The 27,500-nt window shown below is 40.9% G+C and overlaps 1 protein-coding gene across 1 annotated transcript in view; it reads left to right on the top strand.

Moving 5' to 3' along the window:
* KCMF1 (potassium channel modulatory factor 1) overlaps window positions 1-27,500 on the top strand; it is a 78,036-nt gene that overhangs the window by 50,060 nt on the left and 476 nt on the right. The window contains exons 3-7 of the mRNA XM_042981854.1: window positions 1,985-2,124; window positions 17,525-17,626; window positions 20,834-21,008; window positions 23,107-23,389; window positions 27,353-27,500. The exon at window positions 27,353-27,500 is cut by the window's right edge and continues 476 nt beyond it. Coding sequence (XP_042837788.1) covers window positions 1,985-2,124; window positions 17,525-17,626; window positions 20,834-21,008; window positions 23,107-23,389; window positions 27,353-27,500 — 848 coding nt within the window. The remainder of the gene's footprint in view (window positions 1-1,984; window positions 2,125-17,524; window positions 17,627-20,833; window positions 21,009-23,106; window positions 23,390-27,352) is intronic.

The raw sequence follows: 27,500 nt of genomic DNA on the forward strand, positions 1-27,500 counted from the left end.
GTTTTTTTGTAGATGTCTTTTATCAAGTGAAGTTTGATTGATTTTTATATATTTATCCCCACCTATCCCAAATATACCTGGCAAATCTTATACATATAATAGTGTGTGTGTGTGTGTGTGTGTGTGTGTGCGCGCGTGTGTGTGAGTGTGAGTGTGTGTGCACAAGTGTGTATGGGCAAATACTTTTAAGATAGCCTAAATCTTCCTAAAAATGAATGTGAACAAATCTCTCACATAGCAAATGTTCTCTCTTATAAAATTTTCTCTTATAATGTGCTATTTTTAAAAAAATTATTATGTTTATTCTTGAGAGAGAGAGACAAGAGCACAAGCAGGGGAGGGGCAGAGAGGGAGACACAGAATCTGAAGCAGGCTCCAGGCTCCGAGCTGTCAGCACAGAGCCTGATGCAGAGCTCAAACTCATGAACCGCGAGATCATGACATGAGCCAAAGTCGGATACCCAACTGATTGAACCACCCAGGCGCCCCCTCATATCCTATTAAATTAAGCATTTGTTCCATGTTAAGTATAGTTCTTTGGAATGAAGTGACATAACATACTAAATATACTTTCAAATGCATTTCCTTTTGTGTTACTAATGGAGAAAAATAAATTTCTTTCTTGAGATCTACCAATGAGGCAAACAGATTATTCCCATAGAATATCACTAATTCATCAGTTCTTCAGTAACCAATATGGACAGAGTCTGTTGTGGTAGTACTCCATTCAAGTTAGCATTTTTGCTCAGGGTCCTTCCTGCTGTAAGAATGGTGTGTGCTTTAGACAGATAGCTGCGTCTGGGGGTTGGCATATTGATCACATTTGCCTATTCCGAGCACTTGTGTTCTTGTATTATGATATGCCCTGCTGATTCTTTTTTTTTTTTTTTTTTAAGATTTTATTTTAAGTAATCTCTGTACCAAATGTATAGAACTAAACTCACAACTCCGAGATCAGGAGTCACACACTCTGCCGACTGAGCCAGTTGGGCACCTCTCCCTCTGCTGATTTCTTTGTGTTGACACTGGCATTGGTACAGTAGCCACAGAGATAAAGAAAAAATAAATTACAGTAAAATTAGAACTAGATGTGAAATGAGAGATGTTTCAGAATTAAATGAAGGGAGGGGGCCTGGCTGGCTCAGTCAGAAGAGCATGTAACTCTTGATCCCAAGGTCGTGGGTTCAAGCCCCACATTGGGTATAGAGGCTACTTAAAAATATCTTAAAAAAACATTCAAAGTTAAATGAAAGGATAAAAAGTTGTTTGTTTTTCTCTTTTAAAAAATTTTTTAACATATATTTGTTTTTGAGAGAGAGATGGGGCACCTGGGTGGCTCAGTCAAACATCTGACTTCAGCTTCAGTCATGATCTCACAGTTTGTGGGTTTGAGCCCCCACGTTGGGCTCTGAGCTGACAGCTCAGAACCTGGAGCCTGCTTCCAATTCTGTGTCTTCCTCTCTCTCTGCCCCTCCCCTGCTCATGCTCTGTCTCTCTCTGTCTCTCTAAAACGAACAAACGTTAAAAAAAAATTTTCTTCATTTTTGAGAGAGAGAAAGAGCATGAGCAGGGGAGGGGCAGAGAGAGGGAGACACAGAATCCAAAGCAGGCTCCAGGCTCCGAGCTGTCAGCACAGAGCCAGATGCGGGGCTTGAACTCACGAACTGTGATGTGAGATAATGACCTGAGCTGAAGTCGGATGCTCAACCGACTGAGCCACCCAGGTGTCCCTGTTTGTTTTTCTCTTAAGGAAATAATAGCTTTGTGGGTGAAAAAGGAATTTTGGAGGGGTGGCATGGAGTCCCAGGCAAAATAAGGATGTTGCACATATGAGGTACCTAAGCACTCTTTGACAGGGTGAGGTTTTTGGAGATTTCAGGGACACTTGTTTTACATTATTGTACCTACCATATGTTTACATTTTCATGTGATAAAAGAAAACAATAATTATTATTTCTCACTGCAGTTCCACTTTATTTTTCAGATTTGTACTATGGTGGGGAAGCTTTCTCTGTAGAGCAGCCACAGTCTTTTACTTGTCCCTATTGTGGAAAAATGGGCTATACGGAGACATCTCTCCAAGAACATGTTACTTCTGAGCATGCAGAAACATCAACAGAAGTGGTAAGTGAAGAAACCTTGTATCTAAAGTGATGTGTTAACGTACATCATTTCTAACAAAAGTAAAACTAGGTCACTATCCTCTGTCTCCTACTAAGTGTACTGATACTGTTTGCATAATAATTATTAAAATGCTCTTTTAACAGCAAGTTTTACACATCCTAGGAGGTTGCATGTGTGCAAGATAACACGCTTCATTTATTCACACTAGCCGTTCTCGCCCTGTTGCTAAAAGCACAGTGTGGAATCTTGACCAAATTCAGGAGCCCTTAGCAAATGTACTGTGAACAGGTTAAAAGCACCCCACCCTGAAGCACAGCTCTTTCTAAAAAGCAGGTATTCTTGCTACCTGCTTAATTTTTCTTCTACAAGAATGCCTTCATAATGAAATTTTAAAATTTTAAGTGATAAGTAATAATCCATTGTCACATCTCATTGTAACATATCGCTTTGTTTTTATTAGGTCAGATCTCTTGGTTCATTGGTCGGAGCTCTAAGGTCCCTACAAGTTCCTTCTACTCTAATCTTTCCCAACTGGCTAAGAGCCAAAGACCTGGAATAATGCACAAAGGAAATCTTGGCTTGAAAGCTTTTTGGGTATTTAACTTGACATCTGAGTCAGCATATATTCAACTTTTAAGAAACGATAAAGTACACCCAAAAGAGCACCCTTCCCCACCTTTACTATTTGTAATAATAGATAAAGTGAGAGATGAGAAATGGAACTGTAGGTCTGGGATTTGGAGAATTTTGGCACAAGCAATTGCACATTGCATCAACTAATACGCCCCTAAATGTATTCAAAACAAATTAGCTGAAACTCAAGAAATAGGGTGTCCGAGGACATACAGCTGCTGTGAGGCAGAGCCTGGTGTTTGAAGTCAGCCAGAGTCCCTCTGGGTTGTAGAGTCCCTACTTAACCATTGTCCTGTTTTATCTCTGCTACAGCCCTGCTGTTACAGCTGTGAGTACTACAGGTTCACTTTTATTCCCATTCACACTGCTTAGTTGGATGCCTAAAGTTGCTTATAAGGTGTGTAGGTCAACCATTTGGTAAATTGACATTATGTAGTCCCAAAGCCAAATTTTCGTATCTAACAGCTCAGAACTGCTCTCATCTGGAGCCTCAGAACACTGTTGACACATTTTACTACTGTTCTTAATTTGTTGTTCTTATTTTGTAAAGGTGACCTTGCTTCCTTTTGGTTCAGTCCCAGATACCAGTATGAGGAATGTGGACTTGATCGCATCTCATCCTCGTTGTTGTGGGAAATTTGGAATAATTTCTTTTTGACTTAATTTCTGTTACTGGATACAACAGAGAGGGGTTTCTCTTACTGAACCAGGCATTCTTAAAATCTTTACTAGCCAGTAGGCCCTGGGATAGTACTTCATCACTCCACTGGGGCAGGACAGCTACTCAGTTTTCCACACCCCAAATTGCAGAATCCAGCAGAAAGTTAAGTCCTTCCATGAGCGAAAAGCTAGTCTTTTGAAATAAGAATGAGTAGTTCTGCCTCAGCAGCTTTGCCTTGATTTTTTTTTTCCTGTAAGTAAATACTCATAATTTGTTTACACTCCTCTACACCTGATTCACAGTTTGAAAATTAAATATTTACCATCTACAAATGGTTTAGTGGTCTGTCTCTTATAAGGCATGTTCAGTATGTGCTTTTGTTAAGTTCCCAAGCTTTTGTACATAGTTCAAGACAGTGGCCATACTGTTTTTAAATTGGTTTTTGTGGAGTATTTTAAGGATTGCTCCCTCCTCAGCAGCCCTTAGTCTGCATGAACACCACATCTGCCCTCTGTTTCCACCCAGGCGTTTCAAAGTGAAAAATGGCAAGCAAACAAGAATCTTTGATATGAAGGTACAGGGTTTTTTCTTCCTCAAATCTTGTGAGTCCTGTCCTCTTCAGTCCAGGGCTGGCACCACATATGGCTTACTGACTGGTGTCCGTTCTGAAGGATTGGTGCCTATGCCACCAGTTATTAAGTATTTTGAGTGCCTCTCTGCATGCGTGTGAAGCATTTATAAATGTCCAGGTGATGTTACTAGGTGTTACTAGGTGTCCCTCTCACCCCACCGCCCTCCCCAGTATTTTGCCGAGGTCATGGTTAGTCAAACGTGGAAAACTTCTGGAGTTCAAGAGTGACTCATGTTATTTTGGCGGGGGACTCATGTGTACCCCATTTTCTATTCCTATTTACATTTTTCTTTCCTTTTTTTTTCTTTTTTTTCTTCTTTTTTTGTTTTTAGAGAGAGAGAAGACACTAGTGAATGAGGGGCAGAGAGAGAGAGAATCACAGGAGTGGGAGAGAATCACAGGCAGAGACAGAGAGAGAGAGAAGCGAGGCTTACCTCAAGTGGGGCTCGAACTCACCCAGTGTGGGACTCGAACTCACAAACTGTAAAATCATGACCTGAGCTGAAGTCAGATGCTTTAACAACTGAGCCACCGTGGTGCCCCACCTACATTTTTCTTTCTAAATGCTTAATGTGCTATCTTGCTTTGCTCCTGTGTTTCTTCCATGTGTCGGCTAGGCCACCGGTTTGTAACTTCATGGGACTTAAGGATCTCCCTCCTCTAACCAGCATCCATTTGGAACATTTAGGGGTAAAAGAATGTCACTGTAGGTATTATTGTCACCACTAGTAAGCATTTACTGATACCTGACATAGCTGGTAAGAAAGTCTACTGAAGGTTAATGTTTAAAACAATTTTGTAGGGGCGCCAGGGTGCCCCAGGGCGCCAGGGTTAACTAACTCAGTCAGTTAAGTGTGTGACTTTGGCTCAGGTTATGATCTCATAGTTCATGAGTTTAAGCCCCGCATCAGGCTCTGCACTGCGGAGGCTGTTTGGGATTCTCTCTCTCCCCTCTCTCTCTACCCTGCCCCCACTCACTCTCTGTCTTTCTCAAAATAAATAAATAAACATTTTTTAAAAAGAAAAAAATACAACAACTTTGTAGACAACTTTATAACCTTGTCTATATGTCTCTTTTCTTTTTCAAATAGGGACTCTAAAGGCCCCATATAAGATTTGCCCCCTTTCTTAAGATTAATTTGGGATTACTCAAGAGACTTTGATTTTGAGGGTATGGAGGACCCTTCAAAACCAGATACTATGCAAAACAACATCTGACATAGAATGAGTGAGGGTGATTACTGGTTAAAAATTTAAAAAGTGGATTGGGCATAGCCTCAGGAGTCTTTTTTTTTTTTTTTTTCCTAAGCTTTTATTTGTTTATTTTGAGAGAGAGCAGGCGAGCAAGCACGAGCAGGGTAGGAGCAGAGAGAGAATCCCTCACTGTCAGCAGAGAGCCCAATGCAGGGCTTGAACCCACAAACCATGAGATCCTGACCTGAACTGAAACCAAGCGTTGGATGCTTAACCAACTGAGCCACCCAGGCAGCCCTCAGGAGTCTTTATGTAAACACTAAACATGGTAAACAATGTGATCTTGAGATTAAGCACAAGTTCTTAAAATCCCACACAGTTACCACGAGATTGGGTAGATTGGGTAATGGAAAGAATTAAAAGGGGAAGTGTAGTACAGTATGTAATTTTAAAATCCATCAATCTAGTAGCAGAAGTGAGCAGTAGTGGTCAAATGGGATTGCAGATATGAAGGATTATTGAGGAAGTGTTAGGATGGTGGAAGAAACATGGTAGGTAGAAAAACTTTTCTTCGGACATAAAAGAAGTGACTCCTGAATTTTTTCTTAAATCCTATGTATTTGAGCTTGCACTGTAGCTAGTTTGAAAGCCGTCAGAGATTTTGTTTTTAGATGAAATGTGCTGCTACATTTCATTAATGACATGTAGTTAGCTTGCTCTCAGTTGTTAAAGTAAATCTCTTGTAATTTATCTGAAGAATATTATGCTTAAAAGATAAAAGCACTTTTTGGTTTACCAACATTTTCTTCCCTCTTCCAGAAATGTATGTATTAATGTATTATTCTGTTCATAATAACAGCAGTCTTCTAATAGGTCATTGCTGGGAACTTCTTGCTTTCTATTTTTCATTTGATTTACTCATTTTTATTACTTTCCAGAAAAGGGGTTAGGGTAGTGTCCAGCTTTTAGGTGCTCTTCATTTATGTTACTGATAACATTACCCCCACCCCTTTTTAATGTTTATATATTTTTGAGAGACAGAGTGCAAGCGAGGGAGGGGCAGAGAGAGAGGGAGACACAGAATCCGAAGCAAGCTCCAGGCTCCAAGCTGTCAGCACAGAGCCCAACACAAGGTTTGAACCCACGAACTGTGAGATCATGACCTGAGCCGAAGTCAGACAGACGCTCAACTGACTGAGCCACCCAAGCATCCCTCCAACCCCCCCTCTTTTTAAAGTTTATTTATGGGGCCCCTGGGTGGCTCAGTCGGTTGGGTGTCTGACTTTGGCTCAGGTCATGATCTCGCCATTTGTGAGTTCGAGCCCTGTGTCGGTCTCTGTGCTGACAGCTCAGAGCCCGGATCCTGCTTGGGATTCTGTGTCTCCTTCTCTCTCTGCCGCTTCCCCGCTTGTGCTCTGTCTCTCAAAAGTAAATAAATGTTAAAAAAAAGTTTTAGGGGCGCCTGGGTGGCTCAGTCGGTTAAGCGTCCGACTTCAGCCCGGGTCATGATCTCGCAGTCTGTGAGTTTGAGCCCCGCGTCGGGCTCTGTGCTGACAGCTCAGAGCCTGGAGCCTGCTTCGGATTCTGTGTCTCCCTCTCTGCCCCTCCCCTACTCATGCTCTGTCTCAGAAATAAATAAACGTTAAAAAAAAATTTTTTTTTAATAAATAAATAAATAAAAAATTTAAAAAAGTTTAAAAAAAATAAAAGAAATAAAGTTTATTTATTTATTTTAAGAGAGAGAGCAAGCAGGGGAGGGACAGAGAGAGAGGAAGAATCCCAAGCAGGCTCTGCACTGTCAGCATGGAACCCTATGAGGGGTTTAAACTAACCAACCTGTGAGATCATGACCTGAGCCGATCAAGAGTCAGATGCTTCATCAACTGAGCCACCCACGCGTGCCCCCATTTCCTCCCCTTTTTAATGAAGACTTAGGTGTGTTCTTAACAAAAGGAGTTTAGTTTTGAAATAGTACGGTTGTACTGTGTTTTATTTATAAGAACTAAAAATCACGGAGAAAGAATGATTTTGGAAATTTCCCATAGTCTGACTTTAGACAATTTTATTTTGAGTAATAATTCTTGGGGCACCTGGCTGGCTCAGTCAGAAGAGCATGAGACTCTTGGTCTCAGGGTTGTGAGTTTGAGCCCCACGTTGGGTGTAGAGATTACATGCATACATACATACACTTTAAAAACTAATGACAACAGTTCTTACGGAGAAAACGATGGCATAAAAGGACCTTTGAATTTTTTTTCATGATTCAGAATAATCAATTTTAGCTGGTAACTTACTTAATATTTAAACAGTTGTTTGAATGTCATAGAGCACAGAATAGTTTATCATCATTGTCGTGGCAAATTTGTACTAAACAATTAGATGCGTTTGATCTCTAAATTAAGCAAGCAAGAAAGTATTAGATCAAATATTCCAGCCAAATTAACATGATAGATATGATTTATTCATGAAGGCTATGAGAAGTGACATCTGTTTTAAACTGTCTATAGGACTTTTAAATCCTGATCATCAATCTATCTGTATTTCATTGAGAGACTGTTTTAATATGTCAATATGTAGAGCTAACTTCCACACTTATTTCCTTATTAGGGGCAACAGTGGAGTGAACCACAGTTTGTACATCTCTTTTAATCTAATTTTATACACTTTCTTAAACATTGTAACTGCCTTCTTACCCTTTTAATCAGATAATCAGGAAAGGTAAGCATTTAAAAGCCAAACTCACATTAAAAGAAAAAAATACGTTTTGACTCTTACTGCTTGCATTCTTTATCAGAGAATGCAGTTGGATGCTATCTGCTTTTCTATGAACTCACAAGGGTATTTTATCTAATAATGCTGTAGAAATAAATACATAGGATTTGAAAAATACAGTTGCTGCAGGGAAACCATATTGCCACTGCTCAGCTGCATTTAGCTGGAGAGATTGTAGAAGATTAGGATTTGGTACTTTTACAATTTGTGCTTTTCATTACTTTTGACTCCAAACACTTTCTATTTTATAAATCAGTTTTTCCTGTCTTTAGTGTTTGGCTGTGTTTGCATATTTTTAAATAATAGTTACTTTGAACACATTTACTTATTTAAAATCAGATCATGGTACTTTTTTTTTTTTTAACATTTATTTTTGAGAGAAAGACAGAGTGCAAGCAGGGGAGGGGCAGAGAGAGAGGAAGACACAGAATCTGAAGCAGGCTCCAGGCTCTGAGCTGTCCACACAGACATGGGGCTCAAATCCACGAACTGTGGGATCATGACCTGAGCCAAAATTGGACATTTGAATGACTGAACCACCCAGGCACCCCAAGATCATAGTACTTTTGATTTTAAGAGTGATACAGCTATTAGTACCCCAGCAGATTTTTTGGAGTTGTGAGCAGGGAAGGAAATGATAGGAGATATTTTGGGGATTCCAGATTTGTTCTGGGATAATCCTATATACATGTGTCATGACATTTTTAAAATCTATTTCTGTAAGAAATAAGTTCCTTAAATGCCTGCTGTTTGAGAGTATGTTGTTTTTCCTGGGTAGGGTTTTCATTGCTTTCTACTTTCTCCTATGTTGAAGTTGAATTAAAATCCTGTAAGGGAAGGAAAACGGGCAGTTTTCTGAATGGGAAGGGGAGCACTGGGTAAAATAGCAGGTGTTACACACATTCATTTTGAATTTTTTTTTTTTTCTTTAGCCACTAGTCTGGTTTCTTCTTTGTCCTATAAAATACTGGTTTGTCTAGTTCAGTGTCCAGACAGCTAATTTTAAGTCAAAGAAATGTTCTGCAGGGTTTGTAGAAAGATTTGTAGGAAGGATGGTATAAAGATGGGAGCTCTTCGACAACTGTTGGCAAATTACAGGGTGACTCAGAAGTTCTTTAAATGCTTTTCAGTCTTGTCTCTTCTTTTCCGGACCTGCCCCTCAGATTTAGAAAAAAAAAAAAAAAAACTGGTAAAATTATTTGAAGATGCCAGTCTTGATGTTCATAGCTGAGGTCATCTTTTTCTAGGAAGCTCTGGCAAACTCAGTCTTACTTGACAAACTGGTTATGCCCTTGAGAAGGGGAACATGCAGAAAGCTTCAGTCCTTATCAGACTCTAACTTAAACTCACTGTAAACCACACAGACCCACTAACTAAGGTAGAGTTTATTTCTGATTCTTCACTAAAATTGCTTCTTGCTCTCAGGCACTGCCTCCCTGCCCCTGTCTCCCTGCATCTTTCAGGCTCTTCTTGATACCACTAAGAGGTAAGAGGTTCCCATGTCCTTTCTCAAAGTCTACAGGTAATAAATATAGCTTGCACCGGGTTAGATTAAGAAAGTGGAGCTGACATTGGGGTTTTTCTTCTAGGTGAGCATGGGTGCTCATATCTAGAGTGAATTGTGGGCAGGATAAAGAAAAAAGACAGTTCTGAATCCTTTGGAGTTATATTTTACTGTTGCTAAATTATTTTTTTTTATTTTTTTAAAATGTTTTATTTTTATTTTTGAGAGAGAGACAGAGCACGAGCCGGGAGGGGCAGAGAGAGAGAGAGGGAGACACAGAATCTGAAGCAGGCTTCTGGCTCTGAGCTGTCAGCACAGAGCCCAACAGCACAAGGCTTGAACCCACGAACTGTGAGATCATGGCCTGAGCTGAAGTCAGACACTTAACCGACTGAGCGACCCGGGAGCCCCATCAGTGTACACATATAGTTTAAATTTCTGCCCAAAAAACATATTTAAGGAGATGCCTGGCTGACTCAGCCGGTAGAGGGTATGACTCTTGTTCTCGAGGTTGTGGGTTTGAACCCCATGTTGGGTGTAGAGATTACTTAAAAGTGAAAAATCAAGGGGTACTTGGGTGGCTCAGTCAGTTAAGCGTTTAGCTTTTTCTTATTTTTAAGATTTAAATTTATGTATTTATTTTGAGAGAGAGAAAGCACGCATGGAGCAGGGAGGTGGTGGCAGAGAAAGAATCCCATGCAGACTCCACACTCAGTGCAGAGCCCGATGCGGGCTCGATCCCACATACCTGACACCATGACTGAGCCAAAAGCATCACTTAGCCAGCTGAGCCACCCAGGTGCCCCAAGCATCCAATTCTTGATCTCAACTCAGATCTTGATCTCAGGGTCAGTTCAAGCCCCACCTTGGGCTCCGTGCTGGGCATGAAGCCCTACTTAAGAAAAAAAAAATCTTTAAGTAAGTAAGTAAAATAACATTTAAAACCAAAACTTAGTTATTTAGGACTTTTAAATCATGTATAAAAATGTAAGGAAGGGGCTTCTGGGTGGCTCAGTCGGTTGGGTGTCAGACTTCGGCTCAGGTCATGATCTCGCGGTTTGTGAGTTCAAGCCCCGCGTCGGGCTTTGTGCTGACAGCTCAGAGCCTGGAGCCTGCTTCAGATTCTGTGTCTCCCTCTCTTTCTGCCCCTCCCTCCCTCTTTGCCCCCCCCCCCCGTCTCTCTCTCTCAAAAATAAATAAACATTTTTTTAAATGAAAAAATTGAAAAAAAAATGTAAGGAAAATTAAAACCTTTGTATATAGCAAAAACTCCTAAAATTCTAAATGCTACTCTTTAGAAGCATGTGACACTTCCAACCTAAGTATTAAAATGGGGAGAATGGAACTGAGGAGAAAAATAAATTCAATATGAAGTAACTCCTACTTCATTATAAGTTAATTTCAGTGTTGCGCTGTAACAATAGAAAATTAGATTGTAATCCAGTTGAATGGTGTGCTCACTCAAGTCTTGAAAGGACCTATGTCTCTATTGGCAAACTGGATGGTTAAGGTGCAAGTGGCTACAACTTAGATAGTTCTAGGCCCAAAAGATTTTCCAGTAGTGCTTTATGTATCTCTTCAAAGCAAAACTCCAGCATTCAGTCTTATATTTATTATAGCTACAGATTTTATAAGATGAACCACTTTTAATTGGGTAGGAGATCAAAAACCTGACATCACCAATAAACCTCAGCAATAGTTAGCTTGGTAGATTATCAACTTTATGTTTGTTTAACTCTAAGGATTAAAATGCATGTGAAGGCTTTTTTATGTGTCTTGGCCTTAAATTCTAATAGCTCTTTTTGGATCATCACTTTTCAGTAAAAGAAATTCTGTTAAAAACATCCCATTATATTGCAAGTGATCAGAAAATGTTGCCTAACAGAACAAGCGTGGGGTATATCTAGAGTTGAGTTTAAGAGCCCTTCAAAAGAAGAGACATGAATTGTAATCTGGTTTGAATAAATAATGAAAAATACATCCCAATTTATAAGAAGAGATGAAACTCAAAAAAGAATGGAATTTGTATGAACTTGAATGGTGGCAGGATCACCATGTTCACTGTCTTCGTTTCTTAATAATCTTATAACCCAGGATATTAAGTGAACACTGATTTGGTCCTCAGTAAATACTTAATGAATTAGTTAATCCATAGTAACAAAATTATACAATATAACAAATTTGACTGGTGAGAACTTTCATTAACTTTCATTAAGTAGCCCACCTGGACTTCTTGACATAGATCTTTAACTAGAAAACGGTCGCAGTTGTAAACAGTAGCACAAGAGAAACCGTGTTTATTGCAGTCCCAGAAGGTGCCCCGTATCTGAAACAGTGCTCACAAGGCTTTGTTACATGTTTTCATTTAAATTTATATAACCTACACATATGAGAAGAAAGGAAGAAGAAAACACCAACTTAAAAAGAAGTTATTTTTGTAAATGTCCTTTGGACACCTAGCTTGAAACTCAGAGCACAATAAATAAGTACGAGGTTGGCAGAACACATCATGTGGTGAATTTTGATTTCGAAGCTAGCTTAGGAAAAACCTATGTAATCTTGTGTTAGAAAGTTAGTAGAGGGGCACCTGGGTGGCTCAGTCAGTTAAGTGTCTGACTCTGGATTTCAGCTCAGGTCATAATCTCACAGTTCGTGGGATTGGGGCCCACGTAGGAGTCTGCACTGTCAGCACAGAGCCTGATTGGGATTCTCTCTCTTCCTCTCTCTGCCCCTCTCCCACTCACACTCTCTCTCTCTCTCTCTCAAAATAAATAAACATTAAAAAAAAAAAAGAAAAGAAAAAAGAACTTTCTCTCCTCCCCATGTATTAAAAAAAGAAAGAAAGAAAGTTGGTATAATATTAACAAAGGAAAATTATTTGACTTGGAATTGTGTTTTTATCTTTCTTGTGCTTATGATGTGGGGGGTGCACAAACTCACCGAACACAAGTAAATAAGCAGCTTTTCTGAAGGCAGTAGAGCCGTGGCAGTTATTCTTCACTGCATTGTAATTTTGTCCAGAACCTGTAACTCCTCAGATACAAGAGTAATACCTTTAATCTTCTTAACCGTGATTCACTTCATAACTTGACCCACAGCTGTAGTAGAGAAAAGGAGCAAGGAGAAGGAATGTTCATGTAATGACTGGACAGAAAGCAAAGTAACAGGAAGGTGGGGGGCTGCAGAAGGGCTTTATGTGAGAAAATGTGTGGGTGCCTGAGAGAAATTGAGTCGTTAGTTATAAACAGGAAGAGGGTGAGGAGAACACAACACTCACTTTACCTTCCCTTCTTTGCCCTCAGAGGATAATGTCAGAAGATTCTCTGTTCTAGATCATTCCTGGGTCAATTATTAAGGACAAGTTGGAAAGGGAGATTTTAGTGGCCTTTCTCTAGATAAATGTTCGTGACTTCTGAACATATCTCCCCAAGTATTAACCAAGAACATTACATTTAGTATGTAAAGTGTGAAGTGCTTTCTGAGGCCTCTGAATTCTTGGAGTAAGGCACAATGGCTCTCAGCATAACAACTGTAAAACATGTGGCCTCAACCCACACAGACTTTATGGCCCATCTGAAGAGCAAACTAGCTTATTTGACACAATTGGAGAATAACACAGGAAGGAGTCAGAGGGCTTTGGGACTTCATGTAGGCCTTGAAAAAATGGGTACGATTTCAAAAAGTGGACAGAATGGGAAGGTAAAGGCATTATTCAGAGGGAAGAGACAACATGAACTAAGATGTGGTATTGAGAAAGAAACATAGGCAGAAGGGATGGTAAGGTATTGATTGTTGTGGGAAATAATGGGAAATAAAATGGAATCAGGTGAGTACGGCCAGATACTAGAGAACCATTAAAACGAGAACATTTGTCCACTTGGTCTGGTGGATAATAAAGAGGTTTGACATTTGTACAGAGGAATAATGTTACTTTCTCCGCCATCATGCCACCCGGGCTTTTACTTGGGAATGGAAGGATGGTAGGATTTGAGTGATTCTGTAGTCCTTTTGTGACAGGATGAACCTAATCATAATGATTATGTGGATGAAAATGAATCTTTTTTAAAAAGGGTCCAAAAAATGAACTACAAAGAAGCTGTGCTGCTGTAAGATCATCGTTGCCAGACAAACGATGCATCAAACATTTGGTGTGTTACTAGAAAGTAACAATAGAAGATGATATAGGGAAATCACAGCTTTTGAACAGTTACTCAAAAGGAACGTATTTCTCAGAGATCTAAAATTAATCAGATAAATGAAATAAATGAGTTTATCAAGTTTCAGAAACCTAGTCAAGAAATACCAATTGTCAAACCAGTTATTTCACTTAAAGTGTTTGCTGCTACAGGGCTCCTGGGTGGCTCAGTCAGTTAAGCATCTGACTCTTGATCTCAGCTCAGGTCATGATCTCACAATTTGTGGGGTTGAGCCCCAGGTCGGGCTCTGCACTGATGAGCCTGCTTGGGATTCTCTCTCCCTCCCTCTCAACAAACCCCCCCGCCCCACCCCCCCCCCACTCATTCTCTGTGTTTCTCTCTCAGTAAATAAATAAACTTTAAAAAAAAGTGTTTACTGTTAACAAGAAGCTTAGTGTCCCAGAATCTGAGTTCAAGGGCAGTTTCAAGTGGTCTGAGAGGATGATGCTCCAAAGTGGGTCAGCCTCATGGTAAAGAACCAGCCTAGCTCTCAGCATCTGCTGAATGATTTTGGTGCAAGACCGATCTCTCTATAGTGCTGTGGTCTAGTAGCTTCAGTTCAAGCCAGGTTATATGCTGGATCAGATAGACAGTTTTTTAAAATGCATTTTCTGGAACAGTGAACAGAATGGCCAAGAAACTTGTAATGAAGCCTATCCAAAAAAAAAAAAAAAAAAGGAGAAGAGCTCACTACATCATGAGAACTTAACCCCTCCGTGGTTGTTTTTGTGTCTCCCTCTCTCTGCACCTCCCCCGCTTGTGCTCTGTCTCTCTCTCAAAAATAAAAACACTAAAAAAAAAAAAAAAAAGAAAGAAAATTTGAGCCAGGGGATAGTAAATACAACATTTCATGTTTCATTCCTCAGGATATTTATTATTTTTAAATACCGTTGTATATTTAAGCTGTATTTACCAAACTTACCTAATTATAAGATAACTGGGACCCTTGTCAAAAATATAGATTTTCAGGGGCGCCTGGGTGGCTCAGTCGGTTGAGCGGCCGACTTCGGCTCAGGTCATGATCTCATGGTCTGTGAGTTCAAGTCCCGTGTCGGGCTCTGTGCTGGCAGCTCAGAGCCTGGAGCCTGTTTCGGATTCTGTGTCTCCCTCTCTCTCTGACCCTCCCCCATTCATGCTCTGTCTCTCTCTGTCTCAAAAATAAATAAACGTTAAAAAAAATTAAAATATATATATATATATATAGATTTTCAAATCTCCTAGAATCAGTTTCCAGGCAGGGGCCTAGAGAACTGTGTTTTTACCAAATATTCTGGATGAATTATATCCTCAGCCAATTTCAGGAAACACTGACTTAAGCCAGTTCAATATGCCTGAACGCTGGCAAGTTGTCATTGCGTTAAGATAATGTGTTACATGGAATTTGCTTGTTCAAGTTAATAGATGTTACTATATCATGTGGCAGTCGAAGCATGATAAATATTAATGTTGACAGACTCGTAAGTTTAGGGTTAACAGCGTTATCTTTTGTGTGGAATTTTTCTGTCCTCTGCAAGACACTGGGTGTGTGGAAGTAAAGACACACTCAAAACTAAGCACTAGTCTACATCCCCATCTCGAAGGTGCTTTTCTAGGGTATAGGAGGCTGTCGGTCCTGTTAGGGCATTCTTAGTACATTTGATATCTGTACTTTCCCATTTTGTCTTCCTTCCGGAATGCATATTCTCAAGGATACTTCTCTCATCTAAGAACATTTGCGTGTGTCCTCAAAGTACTGAAACTTCTACAGTTATCTTTTGTGCAGTTCAAGTTGTGCATAGACCTTGGCCAAAGGCCAGTCTAAAGCAAATATCTTAGAAGGAAGGTGCCTTTTCCTCTTAATGGTTATTTTTTCTTTGGATAAAAATCTTAACACTTGTAATCTTGTCGCATTGTAATAAAGCTCTGCATTGTCCAGCACCTGTTAAATTGTTGCAAAATTGAGGGACTCAAAAATACCTAAGCTGGCTTGTTTGTTTGATTTGTTATACCAGAGGTTCTTTCTGCTTCTCCAAACCTGTTGGTCTTTTTGTTTTAAGCAAGTCTGGTCACGGTTCCCAAACAACAACCAAATCACACTGTCCTGCATTTCTCAAAACCGTTGACAATCTAGCTAGGCAAGACAGAAACACACAAAAAGTAAAATAAGTACAGCAGACACTGCCTGGCAGTTTCATAGTACAGGAATGACACAGACAGTAAAACCTAAATTCCTGGGAAAGAGAGTTGATAATCTGTAAATTTATGAACAGATACAATTGCTCTTCTCTCTGACAGAGGAAAAAACGTCTGAACACCTCTGTGGCATCTTCTAAGAAAGGCATGCACATGTTTATCCAGTGCTTTCTTCATTTCTTTGCAGGCACGTTCCTGTGTGACCTCCCTTCTTCTTTTGCACACTGTCCTGCTTAAGTGTTATTTCTCATGAGCATCTTTAGGTTTTCTTAAGGATATTTCTCAGACTCCTGAAGCAGATATAATCAGAACAGCTGAATGGGCATAAGAGGAACTGGAATCAAATCTGAGTCAGACTTTCAGGGGACTTCTGCTTTCTAGTCCTGAGAAGATGGTGATTTGCGTTGGCCTAGGCTCTGGGGATCAGATAGTTTGTTTTCCCGTCCGTATGCCAGCATTGGCCTCCCAAGTCTCGCCTTGCGCCTGCCTCTTCATCTCTTTTACACCACCACAGGCAGGCAGCAAGGTCAACCGAGTGCCTGAATTTTACTCCAGGTGAAAGAATTCAGAGATACAACACGTGTATTGGCAACATAAGTCACATATCCTAGCCTCAGTTCTTTTCTCCCTAGAGAGACGCAAGCCTAAAGCTTTGTACACTTCCTGGGGCTCCCTTTGGCTGTGCCCCTTTGCATCAGACCTTTCTGTTTGGTTCTGTTCTTTAGCTCTCAAGTTCTTTACACCTCAAGGCTTGGCTTCCACTCCTAGACCATCATTTACCCATTTGGATTTCTGGAAGAGAAGGGGCCTTTCCTCTCAAAGTTCCTTTCTTTTGATCCTACCCCTCTTCTTCCTGTGTCACCACTCCTCTCTAACCTACTGCTTCAGAAACCACATTTCCAGCCTCCGAAGGCTCCCCTGAGCTCTGCGGGTGCACACACCACTTTATTCCTTTCTCCTATCCCTTGCCCTAAGGCGCACAAGAAGTTGGTCTTCTACTCCTTGACCTTAACCTGAACAAGCTTTTGTTCTGCCTCCCATTCCTCTGAAAGATAGAGTTCTAAAAATGGGCTCCCATCCCCATTTTCCCTTGGAAGTCCTATTCATGAATTTATAGAGCATATTTGCACATTACCAGTAATCACTGTCTTAATATATGAGCTTGTATAGTTGTATTTTAATAAGAGCTTTGCTGTCGTATTTGGAGATTGGCCCTCAAATCTAGCTTACTTTGGGGAGGCCTATGTCTCCGTCTTTACCATTCAAGACCAAACTTAGTCAGATGTGAATGTGCACTAATTAAATAGCACATCTTTAAACAAATTTTTTTTTATGGAAAGTGTTTTGTCAGACCATGCAAATGAATCGGCCAGGCTGTTAGAAGGCTTTACTGGAGCTCAAGTTTGAGCTCTTTGTCTAGAACCGTTGTGTCTGACCCTGAGAGGTTATCTGTTGGAGTTGTAAGTAACAGCGTGGATGTGCCGTAGTTCATATTCAGGCCTCCGTTGCTGTTTACTAGTTCAGGATCTCTACTGTGTTGTTGCCTGGTTAAAACTCAGTTATAGTAAAATATTCATCCAACAAGATGTCTGATCAATATCCATCTATTAAATCTGCTTTCTTTACTTTCATTTCAGATTTGTCCAATATGTGCAGCATTACCTGGAGGCGATCCTAATCATGTCACGGATGACTTTGCAGCTCATCTTACACTTGAACACAGAGCCCCTAGAGATTTAATATCCTTTTAAGAGGCAAGAAGGGATAGAGTTGTTTGTAATGTTTGTCATTTTGATTATTTTTAAGGACAATATACCCAAAGAGATAAACTAACTTCCAAATTATTTGAGTTTATTTGACCTTTCCTAAAAGTGACTCGGTGTTGAGATGCAATTTGTTTCTCTTGTTACATGCTGTGCCCGTCACATGAACAACACTCACTGAAAGCCGCCTTGCTCGTCATCTTCACTTCGTTTCGGTCAGATTCCCTTAAGACCGTTTGCCCGGGTGATAAGTCTTCAGTAGGGTGTTTTCATACAAAAGAGGAAAACACTAATCCAAATTAAAATCTAGTTGAGTACAAGGAGAATTTATGTGCTTCCCCTCTGTGTCCTCTGTTGCCGTACCCTGTTCTAGTGGGGGATGATGAGCAGGAGTGCATGCCGGGGCTCCTCTCCCTTGGGAGCCCCTTTCTCCAGAGACCGCCAATCCCTGCCCAGTCTCTGAGTAGGATCGCATCAGTTCACGGCCAGCTCTGAAGTCCTTTCCCGCTTTCCTTTCTGCTTCCCCTTCACAAGTCTGTCTCTCAGCAGTTGCTGGTGATGTTCCCTGTGATCTTCAAGAGATGAACAGCCCACCGGAGTAATTAATTTTGTACGCTGTGTGCTTCTCGTCTCAAGTTATGAATTGTTTTTCGAAAACTGTCACCTATTAACTCAGGGGTCCATTTTCATGTAAAGGTTTCAGTATTCATTGCAGTTTGAAGTGGTTCAAGAGCTAATCACGACTTTCATCTTTGCCAGACTTTATTCTGATTTCTTTGATTGCCTCCCGGCAACCATAATCCAGCCATAGTCCTACTGAGGAAGAAACTGGTTTGACGGTTTTCTTGTCCCCCAGCTCCCATCCCTTGCTCACAGTTCCCAATGTTCTAATTGGCAGCATGGCCCTTCAGAGTTAGGGGAATAAAAGAAAACGAAAGCGAATACAAAGATATGGAGCCAACCTAAGAAATGAGAATGTCAGCCAGACCTGAGCCAGTCAAGGACAGAGGAACAGATGACACCACTTTTCCTCTCTCCTAAGTGCTGAGGACATGAAAGCGTAATGAAGAAAGTTGTGACTTTTTTGTTTTTTTCTTGAAGAGAATAAGAAAACCTGAATGGGCCAAGAATGCTTAAGTCTTTGAGTCACTTCACATTTTATATGAAAGAATCTTACAACAATACGGAGCGGGGTTATGCTTGATCCCTGTTCTGCACCATCTTCATGGAGAAGCTAGGCAAGTAATTGCAAGCCAGGCTGTTATCCTGAATCCTGAACTTTTTCAGCAAGTTCGGGGTCCTGTAATGAAATTAGTATCCATTCAGTAGAATGTCCCATGTCACCTACATCCATTTTTGTGAGATTTTTATAAGTCCCTGGTTATCAAGAGAACATTAAATTATGCAAAATAAAAATAGGAGAAGGCATATGTTACATTTTAGATTCCTAACGAGTATTGCCATTAAGCTCTGGAAAACAAAATGTTGACATTGCAGTTATCCTGGAAATATACTGATTTTTCAGGTACTTCAAGTGATTCTGTGTGGTGACTTTGTCATGAGGGAATAGCTTCTCTCCGAACCTCATAGGCACCAGAATTTCTTTTTTTTTTTTTTTTTTTTTTTTTTTTTTTTTTTTTTTTTTTGCTGTTTAGATGGAACCTTCCTAAAGTGTACTTTTTACACCTAGATGCTTTTTTAAAAACAAAATATGGTGATCATAACATTACTTCCTGTAGAACCTAAGCCATTATCATGAATACCATGATGAAACAGTACACATTATAATGGCACCTGAGGGCTTCAATAATCACTCATCCTATCCTTAAATCACTCCAAAATCATCGACTGAAAACTGGGAAGCCAGCAAAGTTATTCTGCACCAGGGCACCTGGGTGGCTTAGTCGGTTAGGTGTCCCGACTTTGGATCAGGTCATGATCTCACGATTCATGAGTCTGAGCCCCACATCAGGCTTTCTGCTGTCAGCATAGAGCCCACTTGAGATCCTTTGTCCCCCACTCCCTCTCTGCCTCTCACCTTCTTGCGCTCTCTCTCTGGCTCTCTCAAAAATATTTTCAATAAACATTTTTTTAAAAAAGTCATTCTGTACCATATAGCTGTTCCGTGTACTGCTTTGAAAGAAAAGTCTCTTTGGCTGTGCTTTACCCATACATTTACCTGTGTGGAAACAACAGTGTTGTCTTCATGAGTTTGGGCGGCTGTTCGCTGTTCAGGACCTTTACTTTGAGTCAGCTGTAGAAGGTGGGTGAGGCTGCTAGCTTTGACTTTTGTTTTGTTTTGTTTTGTTTTTAAGTAATTTCTTCTGACAGCCAGCCAGGCACCCCTCAGAATTTGACCTCTTGATAAATGTGGTGTTACTCTCTCTCTGTCCACTGCTATTAAAAAATTCAAATCTAGTTTTCAGTTTAGCAGCAGCATTAAAAAACAACTTGAAGACAGATTAAAACTAATAACCAAAAGGAGTCTTTTATTCCTGAATTTAAATTATTCATGCTGGGGGCACCTGGCTGGCTCAGTCAGAGAGCATGCAACTCTTGATCTCAGGTTGGTGAGTTCGAGCCCCATGTTGGGTGTAGAGATTACTTAAATAAATAAAATGTAAAAAACTGTAAAAATGTAAATAAAACTGCTCATACCTTTCTTTTCTATTCCAGATGATAATTGAGATTTGATTAGCATAGCTCCCCTCAGATAAAAAAATTGATGCTTTTTAATTTTGGTTACTTAAGTATGAACATATATGAAATTCAGCCCTGAGGTCAGGGTAAGGCGATGCCTTATCTTGGGAGTCTGACCCAATGGTGCCCTTTACCCCACCCGGTTATTGTCGTTGGAGGCTAGGAAGAAATTTGTTCCTATCTGGAAAAACATTTTTCCCTTTGAAAACACACACACACACACACACACACACACTCACACACTCACTCACTCACTCACTCACTCACTCACTCATTCACATGTTGCTTTATATTTGAGTGTCTTTTTTTTAGCGTTAATAGCTCTTGTAGATATGGTTGTGATGTTTGCATTCTAAATGAAATGTGCTATTTTTAAATGCTTACAATTTAGGAAATCTGCATGTCTGTCTAACAGGGGCTCGAGTGATTTTTTTTTTTTCTTTCTGTGAAATACTTGGGTTCTTTTCTTAACTTTGGAGTTACGATGAATCGAGTGGTGTTCGACATGTACGTAGAATGTTTCACCCTGGCCGGGGACTAGGAGGTCCTCGTGCTCGTAGATCAAACATGCACTTTACTAGCAGTTCTACTGGTGGACTTTCTTCCTCTCAGAGTTCATATTCTCCAAGCAATAGGGAGGCCATGGATCCTATAGCTGGTAAGTTAGTTTCCCATTAATAAAGGAAATGGCCAGGGAGGGGGCCTTCCTTTAAAATGTTTTGGTGGAATTTGTCGTTTTAGTCTCTCATCATGCTCCTACATTCCTTCACAGAACTCCCCCGAATTTTATTAGTATGAAATATTTTAAAAGTGGGCAACATAAAGTAGTTCATATCATTCTGACATTTCTTTAAGCACTTAGAGCAGAAGATACTAAGAAATGGCTCTGGGTTCTATTTGTGGCCTGTATTGAAACCCAAGAAAATGATCAAAGATTTCAGAGTCAAAGACTTTCAGAGTTCCATGGTTCAACCCCCACAAGCACACAGATAATAAAACTAATTGACAAGACTAGAGAATTAAGCTCTTCTCATAGAAGAAAGTAAAGTAGGAGTTTCTCTGTTCTTGCCTTGATTTGAGAACTATATACTCTTAGGGAACATACTGAAAAGTATGTGTTTCAGTAGCTTGAGAAAATCTTATTTAAAAAACGACAACATTTGAATATGTAGTTCATAGCCAAGTCTTCTGGGCTTAGTACATGACCAACCTGGGAAGCCAGCAGCAGAGCAAAGAGGTTGGAGGTGAAAATACAATGTCAGAAATCACAGTAGCCTGAGACTGTAAGATGCACGAAACACAGACAGGCTAAGGTAAGACTCTGGGAAGCCTGTACAAGTTCTGAAATGTGTGCGCATGGTGAATATGTGCCTGAAAATCGTGATGCACCTTGCAGAACACCCTGGGACGCTGGTAAGTGTGGATCTGTGGTACAAACTAGGAACAGTTTTACTCATAAAATGTTCTTAAAAATGTACAGACCTACAGATATAACCTCTAAATTCCAAATGTGCTTTGGGCATTTGGATGTGCAATAAACCCTGTGAACTGAGTTTTGGGGATTTTAAAAAATACTTCTTCATCCAAAGGGAATATTTACCTACTGTCTTTGTTAGTAGGCTGTAAAAGTTCATTTCTGGAAACAAAATTCAAAAGTGAGAAATTCTTTCCAATTTTTTCTGCCGATGGAAATTAGTTTATTTTAGTTGTAGGCTATATGAAAGAATGGTGTAAGAACCTGTGGGATAAAACAACAGTGAGCTAGAAAACAGAAACACCCGTTAAAGAATTTTAACGATGAAGAGTATTTGCTAGTAAGGCAGACAATTCCACGTAATTCCATGTGAGCTAGGTGGAACTCTCCCATGTGGGACAAGGCGCTTCCTGCACCCTACTTAGACGAGCACTCAGGAACAAAGGTCCACATTGCTCTTGATGAGTTCAACCTTATCGAAAGAAGAGAGTCTGGATTGTAACAGGCCACTAACTAGGCTGTACAGTCAGGAGCCAGTCAGCCTTACTGAACATCACCAGTGATAGTCCAGTGGTACTCCAGGACTCTCAAATGACAGTACCAGAAAGTGCCAGAGACAAGGCAAAGATGAGTGGTGCAAGGGTCACAGATAGAAATGATCTGGGCCTCTTGGATGTAATTCGGATCATCATTCAATCATTGAGTAAATGTTCGAGGCCTACTATGCGCCAGGCACTGTTCTAGGAGCTGGAATAGTATAAATGGTAGACTTGACCCCTCCTTTCATGGAGCTTGTATGGAGAAGGTTTATATTATGATTGGGCCAGCAGATGATCCACTTTAATTTACTACAATATTAAGAGAAAGTATAACTAGATCAGTCCATTAAGCAACAATCTGTTATGTTCTGCTTAAAAATAATTGTATGTCGGTTAATATTCATGGATTTGCATTCTCCATGCACAACAGCCGCTACCTCCAGAAGGCATTCTAAAAGGTACCGAGGGGCGGCGCCTGGCTGACTCAGTCAGTAGAGCATGCGACTCCTGGTCTTGGGATTGTTAAATTCAAGACCCACGTTGAGTGTAGAGATTACTACCTACAAATAAGATCTTTAATAAAAGGAAAGGTGCTGAGCTCCCAGCTGAACTTTATGTTGCCATGGATACCCACCTGCCTGTTGGCCATCGTTTTTAATGCTCCTCTAAAAGCGCGCGACCTTCAGCCTTTTGTTTCCCGCAGCATCTAACGAGACATTAACCCCCTTCGTTTCCGTTGGCAGAGCTGCTGTCTCAGCTGTCAGGAGTGAGGCGGTCCGCGGGAGGACAGCTTAACTCTTCGGGCCCTTCCGCTTCGCAGTTGCAGCAGCTGCAGATGCAGCTGCAGCTGGAGCGGCAGCACGCGCAGGCGGCGCGGCAGCAGCTGGAGACCGCCCGCAACGCCACCCGGCGCGCTAACACGAGCGGCGTCACCACCACGATCACGCAGTCCACGGCAGCGACCAACATCGCCAACACGGAAAGCAGTCCGCAGACTGTCCACAATTCCCAGTTTCTTTTAACAAGGTAGCTCGTCTGTCCGCACAGCTTTGACAAGCAGTGTTTGGCTGGCGCCACGTGGTCTGAAATGACCTTTTCTCTCTTGTGCCTTGTCCGTGTTCTTAAAGGCTGTGTTTGATCCGACCCTTAAAACTACAATCTCCGCAAAACCGCATATTCAGTATTTCCCCGAGAATATGAAGAATAGTGGTTAACACAGAACTGCTAGTGGTCTCGTTCTGACAGTAAATTATCATCTCATGTGAATTTTTTCCCCGTTTTGCCCGTACAACTGAAACACCATTCTCATTACATTCTGGGGACATATTAGGTATCTTTATTGTCATAATTAACATTGCTTTCCTTTTATTGCCAGTTTCAGTCAGCTGTGAAACATAAAAGGTAGGGGAGAGGATTTCACAACATAGTGGTTTTCTCCTGAGAATTTTTAAAGAAGCAGGATTTAAGTTCTTGAAATTGGCACAAACAAAAGTGACAGTTTTCAAAAATTTTTACCATAATGCAAAAAAGACTATGCAGTACATACAGAAAATGGTTTTACTGGATGGAATAGAGTTCTTACCTGCTTCTGAAAATTACCATCAGCAACTGAACATCTTTTTCTCCCAGGCCTGTCGGCATTTTATGTGACTTTTAAGAACATAAGGAATTTTAGAAAGAGCAGTGATGAGAAGACTTAGGCTCAACAGGTAATGAACCTGGACTAATCTGGGCCTTTAACAGAGCATAGAGGAATATAAAGTAAAAACTGGGAAGTGAAGGAGAAAAGCAGTGTAATGTATCAGTTATCTCCAAACTGATGCTAGAAGACAATATTAGTTCTCTGTATATTTCATTTATATCATACTTGTAAATGTCTCTGTTGGTACAGTGGCACCTGTGCCTAGTTATAAATAATATGTTTTGGATGCAGAATAAAAAATGATTGCGGACCCCTGTCTAGAGCCCCAGGTTTGCCACTACCTAGTTCGGGCCTTTGGCAAATCACTTCTCTATACCTCAATCTTATCATCAACAGCTTGTGAGTTTTGCCTCATGAGAAAGAGAATTATTTTGAGGATGAAATGGAATATTGGTATATGTATGGTCTAGCTCAGTATCTGACATATAATAAAGGCCCAATTAATGGTTCCCGTTATACTCATTTGTTAGGGGTCTAAGGAGGAGGTTTCAGGTGGGGGAATTTACCTTGGGATTATCTCTGCAAAGACAGTAACTGTGCTTGGTGATTACCAGAAAAGGTTGCTTCGACATAAACCGCAGAGCCACAGATGGAGCTACCCTTGCTACCATGTAGCCTTACCTTTTTGGGTCTTCCAGCTTGGCAGATCTAGATACTTACCTCAAACAGGAGACCTGACAGTGTGTATATCCACTGAGAGTTCACTGACTGTGGGTGGAATGAATGAATGTCTTTGGAAAAGACATCTTCTCACCCTTGACGCTTGGCCCGTTCTTTTTCTTTAGCCTGAAACTCAGTGGGCTTGATTTGGGATTTTTCTCTCTCTAGTTCTTCTACACCACACCCAACTCCCAGGGCGTGGTGTGGGTGGCCTCTGAGCAGCCTTCCTGGATTCTGGTCATAGCTTCTTGAAGGGCCCCTTCTGTCATCTGATACAGTACGTTGCACATATCTTACAGTTTACAGACCACTTTTCCTACCTTTCACTGTATCATTTGATCCTGACTGGTAAGATCTATCTTAGGTAGTATTTCCAGAAAAACGTTACCTGGGACTTTATATATTCTAAGGAACATGTAGAGTTACTTATGTTCAGGGTTTTTTTCTTGACAAACAATTTTGGGCAAAACTAACTAACAAAAGTAGCTCATTTATTATTGGGCTTCTCAGAACTTTAACTATATTAATACGCATTATGAATCTTTAAGGGGAGGAAAGCTTCAAGGCTGTAGTATTTCCAAAGAAAAAACCTGGTCTCTGGTCACATAGCCCTTATGTGATCTATGTGGGGCCCAAGCCTTATCTTTGGCCTCTTTAACCAGGCACAGTTCCTGTTCATGACACCCTGGAACTCATCATGGGGAAACCGTTGCCTTTGGATCCAAACTGTGGATCTTTTAGAAAATTATTGTTGCAGTGCTTGGGTCAGATTTCAGTCTTTTTGGCAATAGAGTCAGCTAACTGGCTAACTCCCAGTTTGAAGATCTTCACAAGCTTTGCAGTTACTTCTAGATCCCAAATGAAGTTTGGCACATTAGGAGATCTAGCCCTGGTACCAGATTTTATCTACTTTTTAGGAATGAAATATTTTCTCAGTTATTTACTAAAAATAAAAACAATAATATTATAGGGTACCTGGCTGGCTCAGTCAGTAGAGCATGTGACTCTTAATCGTCTTAAAAAAGAAAAAAAAAAAACAGTAATATTGCAATTACATGCTCTCCAAAGTGTTGGGGATCTCAGGCTATATGTCTCTGCTTTGCTCACTGTGTAGGTAGTCTTCTGTGTATCATCAGTCATTTCCTTCCAGTGTGAATTTAATGGCTTTTATGTAATTACTTTTCAGATCCTTTTGCTTCAAGTTCTGAAATTTAGATCTTTTCATTTGTCTCTGAGCCATAGATGTAATCATCCAGTGGTTTTGAACTTGACAGCTGTTAAGATTTTGAGCATGTCACTTAACCTCTGCTTCAGCTTCCTCTTCCTGTAAAATGTTAGTAATATGACCTAACTCATAGGAGTTAAAAGAGATAATAACCTACAGAAAGCACTTAGGACAGAGTTTGACCCATAGTAAGGGCCCGGTATGTATTGTCACTTTCATCATAGATAGGACAGCAGAGAGCAGGTGCCTGTCCCTGAGGAGCATGGGCTCTAAGTGCACCATCTCTGGGCAAGGCACCTGTCATACATGCCTGCCAGGCACCCTTGCACTCTCACAGTCTTCTCCCTGTTTGGTTACTTGTCCTGACCCCAGTGCTCCAGCTAGTATCCCTTTCTTTCTTTACCCCCCCCCCCTTTTTTAAAGTTTATTTAGTTTGAGAGTAAGAGAGAGAGAGTGTGTGTGCATACGCTGGGGAGGGGCAGAGAGAGAGGAGAGAGAGAAACCCAAGCAGGCTTGATCTCACAAACTGTTATGACTTGAGCCAAAACCAAGAGTTGGATGCTTAACTGACTGAGCCACCCAGGCTCCCCTCCCTTTCTTTCTTTGACACTAAGAATGTAGAGAAATAAAATCAATAACTGAAACTAAGCAGAACTTTGCTTAAGTTATTTATCAGGTGAGTAACAAGAATTCAGCTCTTAACATCTGTCCAGTGTCCATGCAGATGAACCAAGTTTCCCAGCGTGATGCAGATTTCATAAGTGCATATATCAGATGAGCGTACCCGGCTCTTAGTCCACCCTGCTGCTCAGTCCTGGGTAGGAGAAACAGGGTTGGGGCGGGGGGGGAGGGCATGCGCATGCGTGCGTGTGTGTGTGTTTTCCTGACCTCTCACCCTTCGGGAGGTATCTTCATTTTAGGAAGAATTGGATGGAAGTAATAGAGAAAAGTCAAAGGAACTTCTAGGGGTTTTTTTCAGGCAAATATTCTAGTCACTAGTTTTTGTGACCAGTGTTGCTCCTTTTCCTCGTTTTACTGCCCACGGGTGAAATTCTGGTTAGGAACTCACTACTTCGTCAAGCATACTACCTATTGGAAATTTTGTTTTCCTCTGAAAAGTGCTCACCACCACTTTTTCCAGAGGGAGCATGAGAAGTCTAAGTGTATTTTTTCTCATTGAACCTAAGGAAAGCGTAGATTTGGGTAGCGGTGTTGCTCGAAGTGTGGGGAGTTCACCTCAACATGATGGCGGTGATACATTAGAGCAGAGTGTTTCAGCAGTATGTCTCGGAGTCCGAGTTCTGCCACCTAAAAGCTGGCACAGAAGACATTGTCGAAATTGACCCTGCACTTGTGTGCTGACATCTTACCGGTAAGACCGTTTCTTTTTTCTGTTTCGCAGGTTGAACGATCCTAAAATGTCGGAAACAGAGCGCCAGTCCATGGAAAGTGAGCGTGCGGACCGCAGCCTGTTTGTCCAAGAGCTCCTTCTGTCCACTCTAGTGCGCGAAGAGAGCTCGTCCTCCGACGAGGATGAACGGGGGGAGATG

Source organism: Panthera tigris, chromosome A3 (genome assembly GCF_018350195.1).
Source record: "Panthera tigris isolate Pti1 chromosome A3, P.tigris_Pti1_mat1.1, whole genome shotgun sequence".
NCBI classification, from domain to species: Eukaryota; Metazoa; Chordata; class Mammalia; order Carnivora; family Felidae; genus Panthera; species Panthera tigris.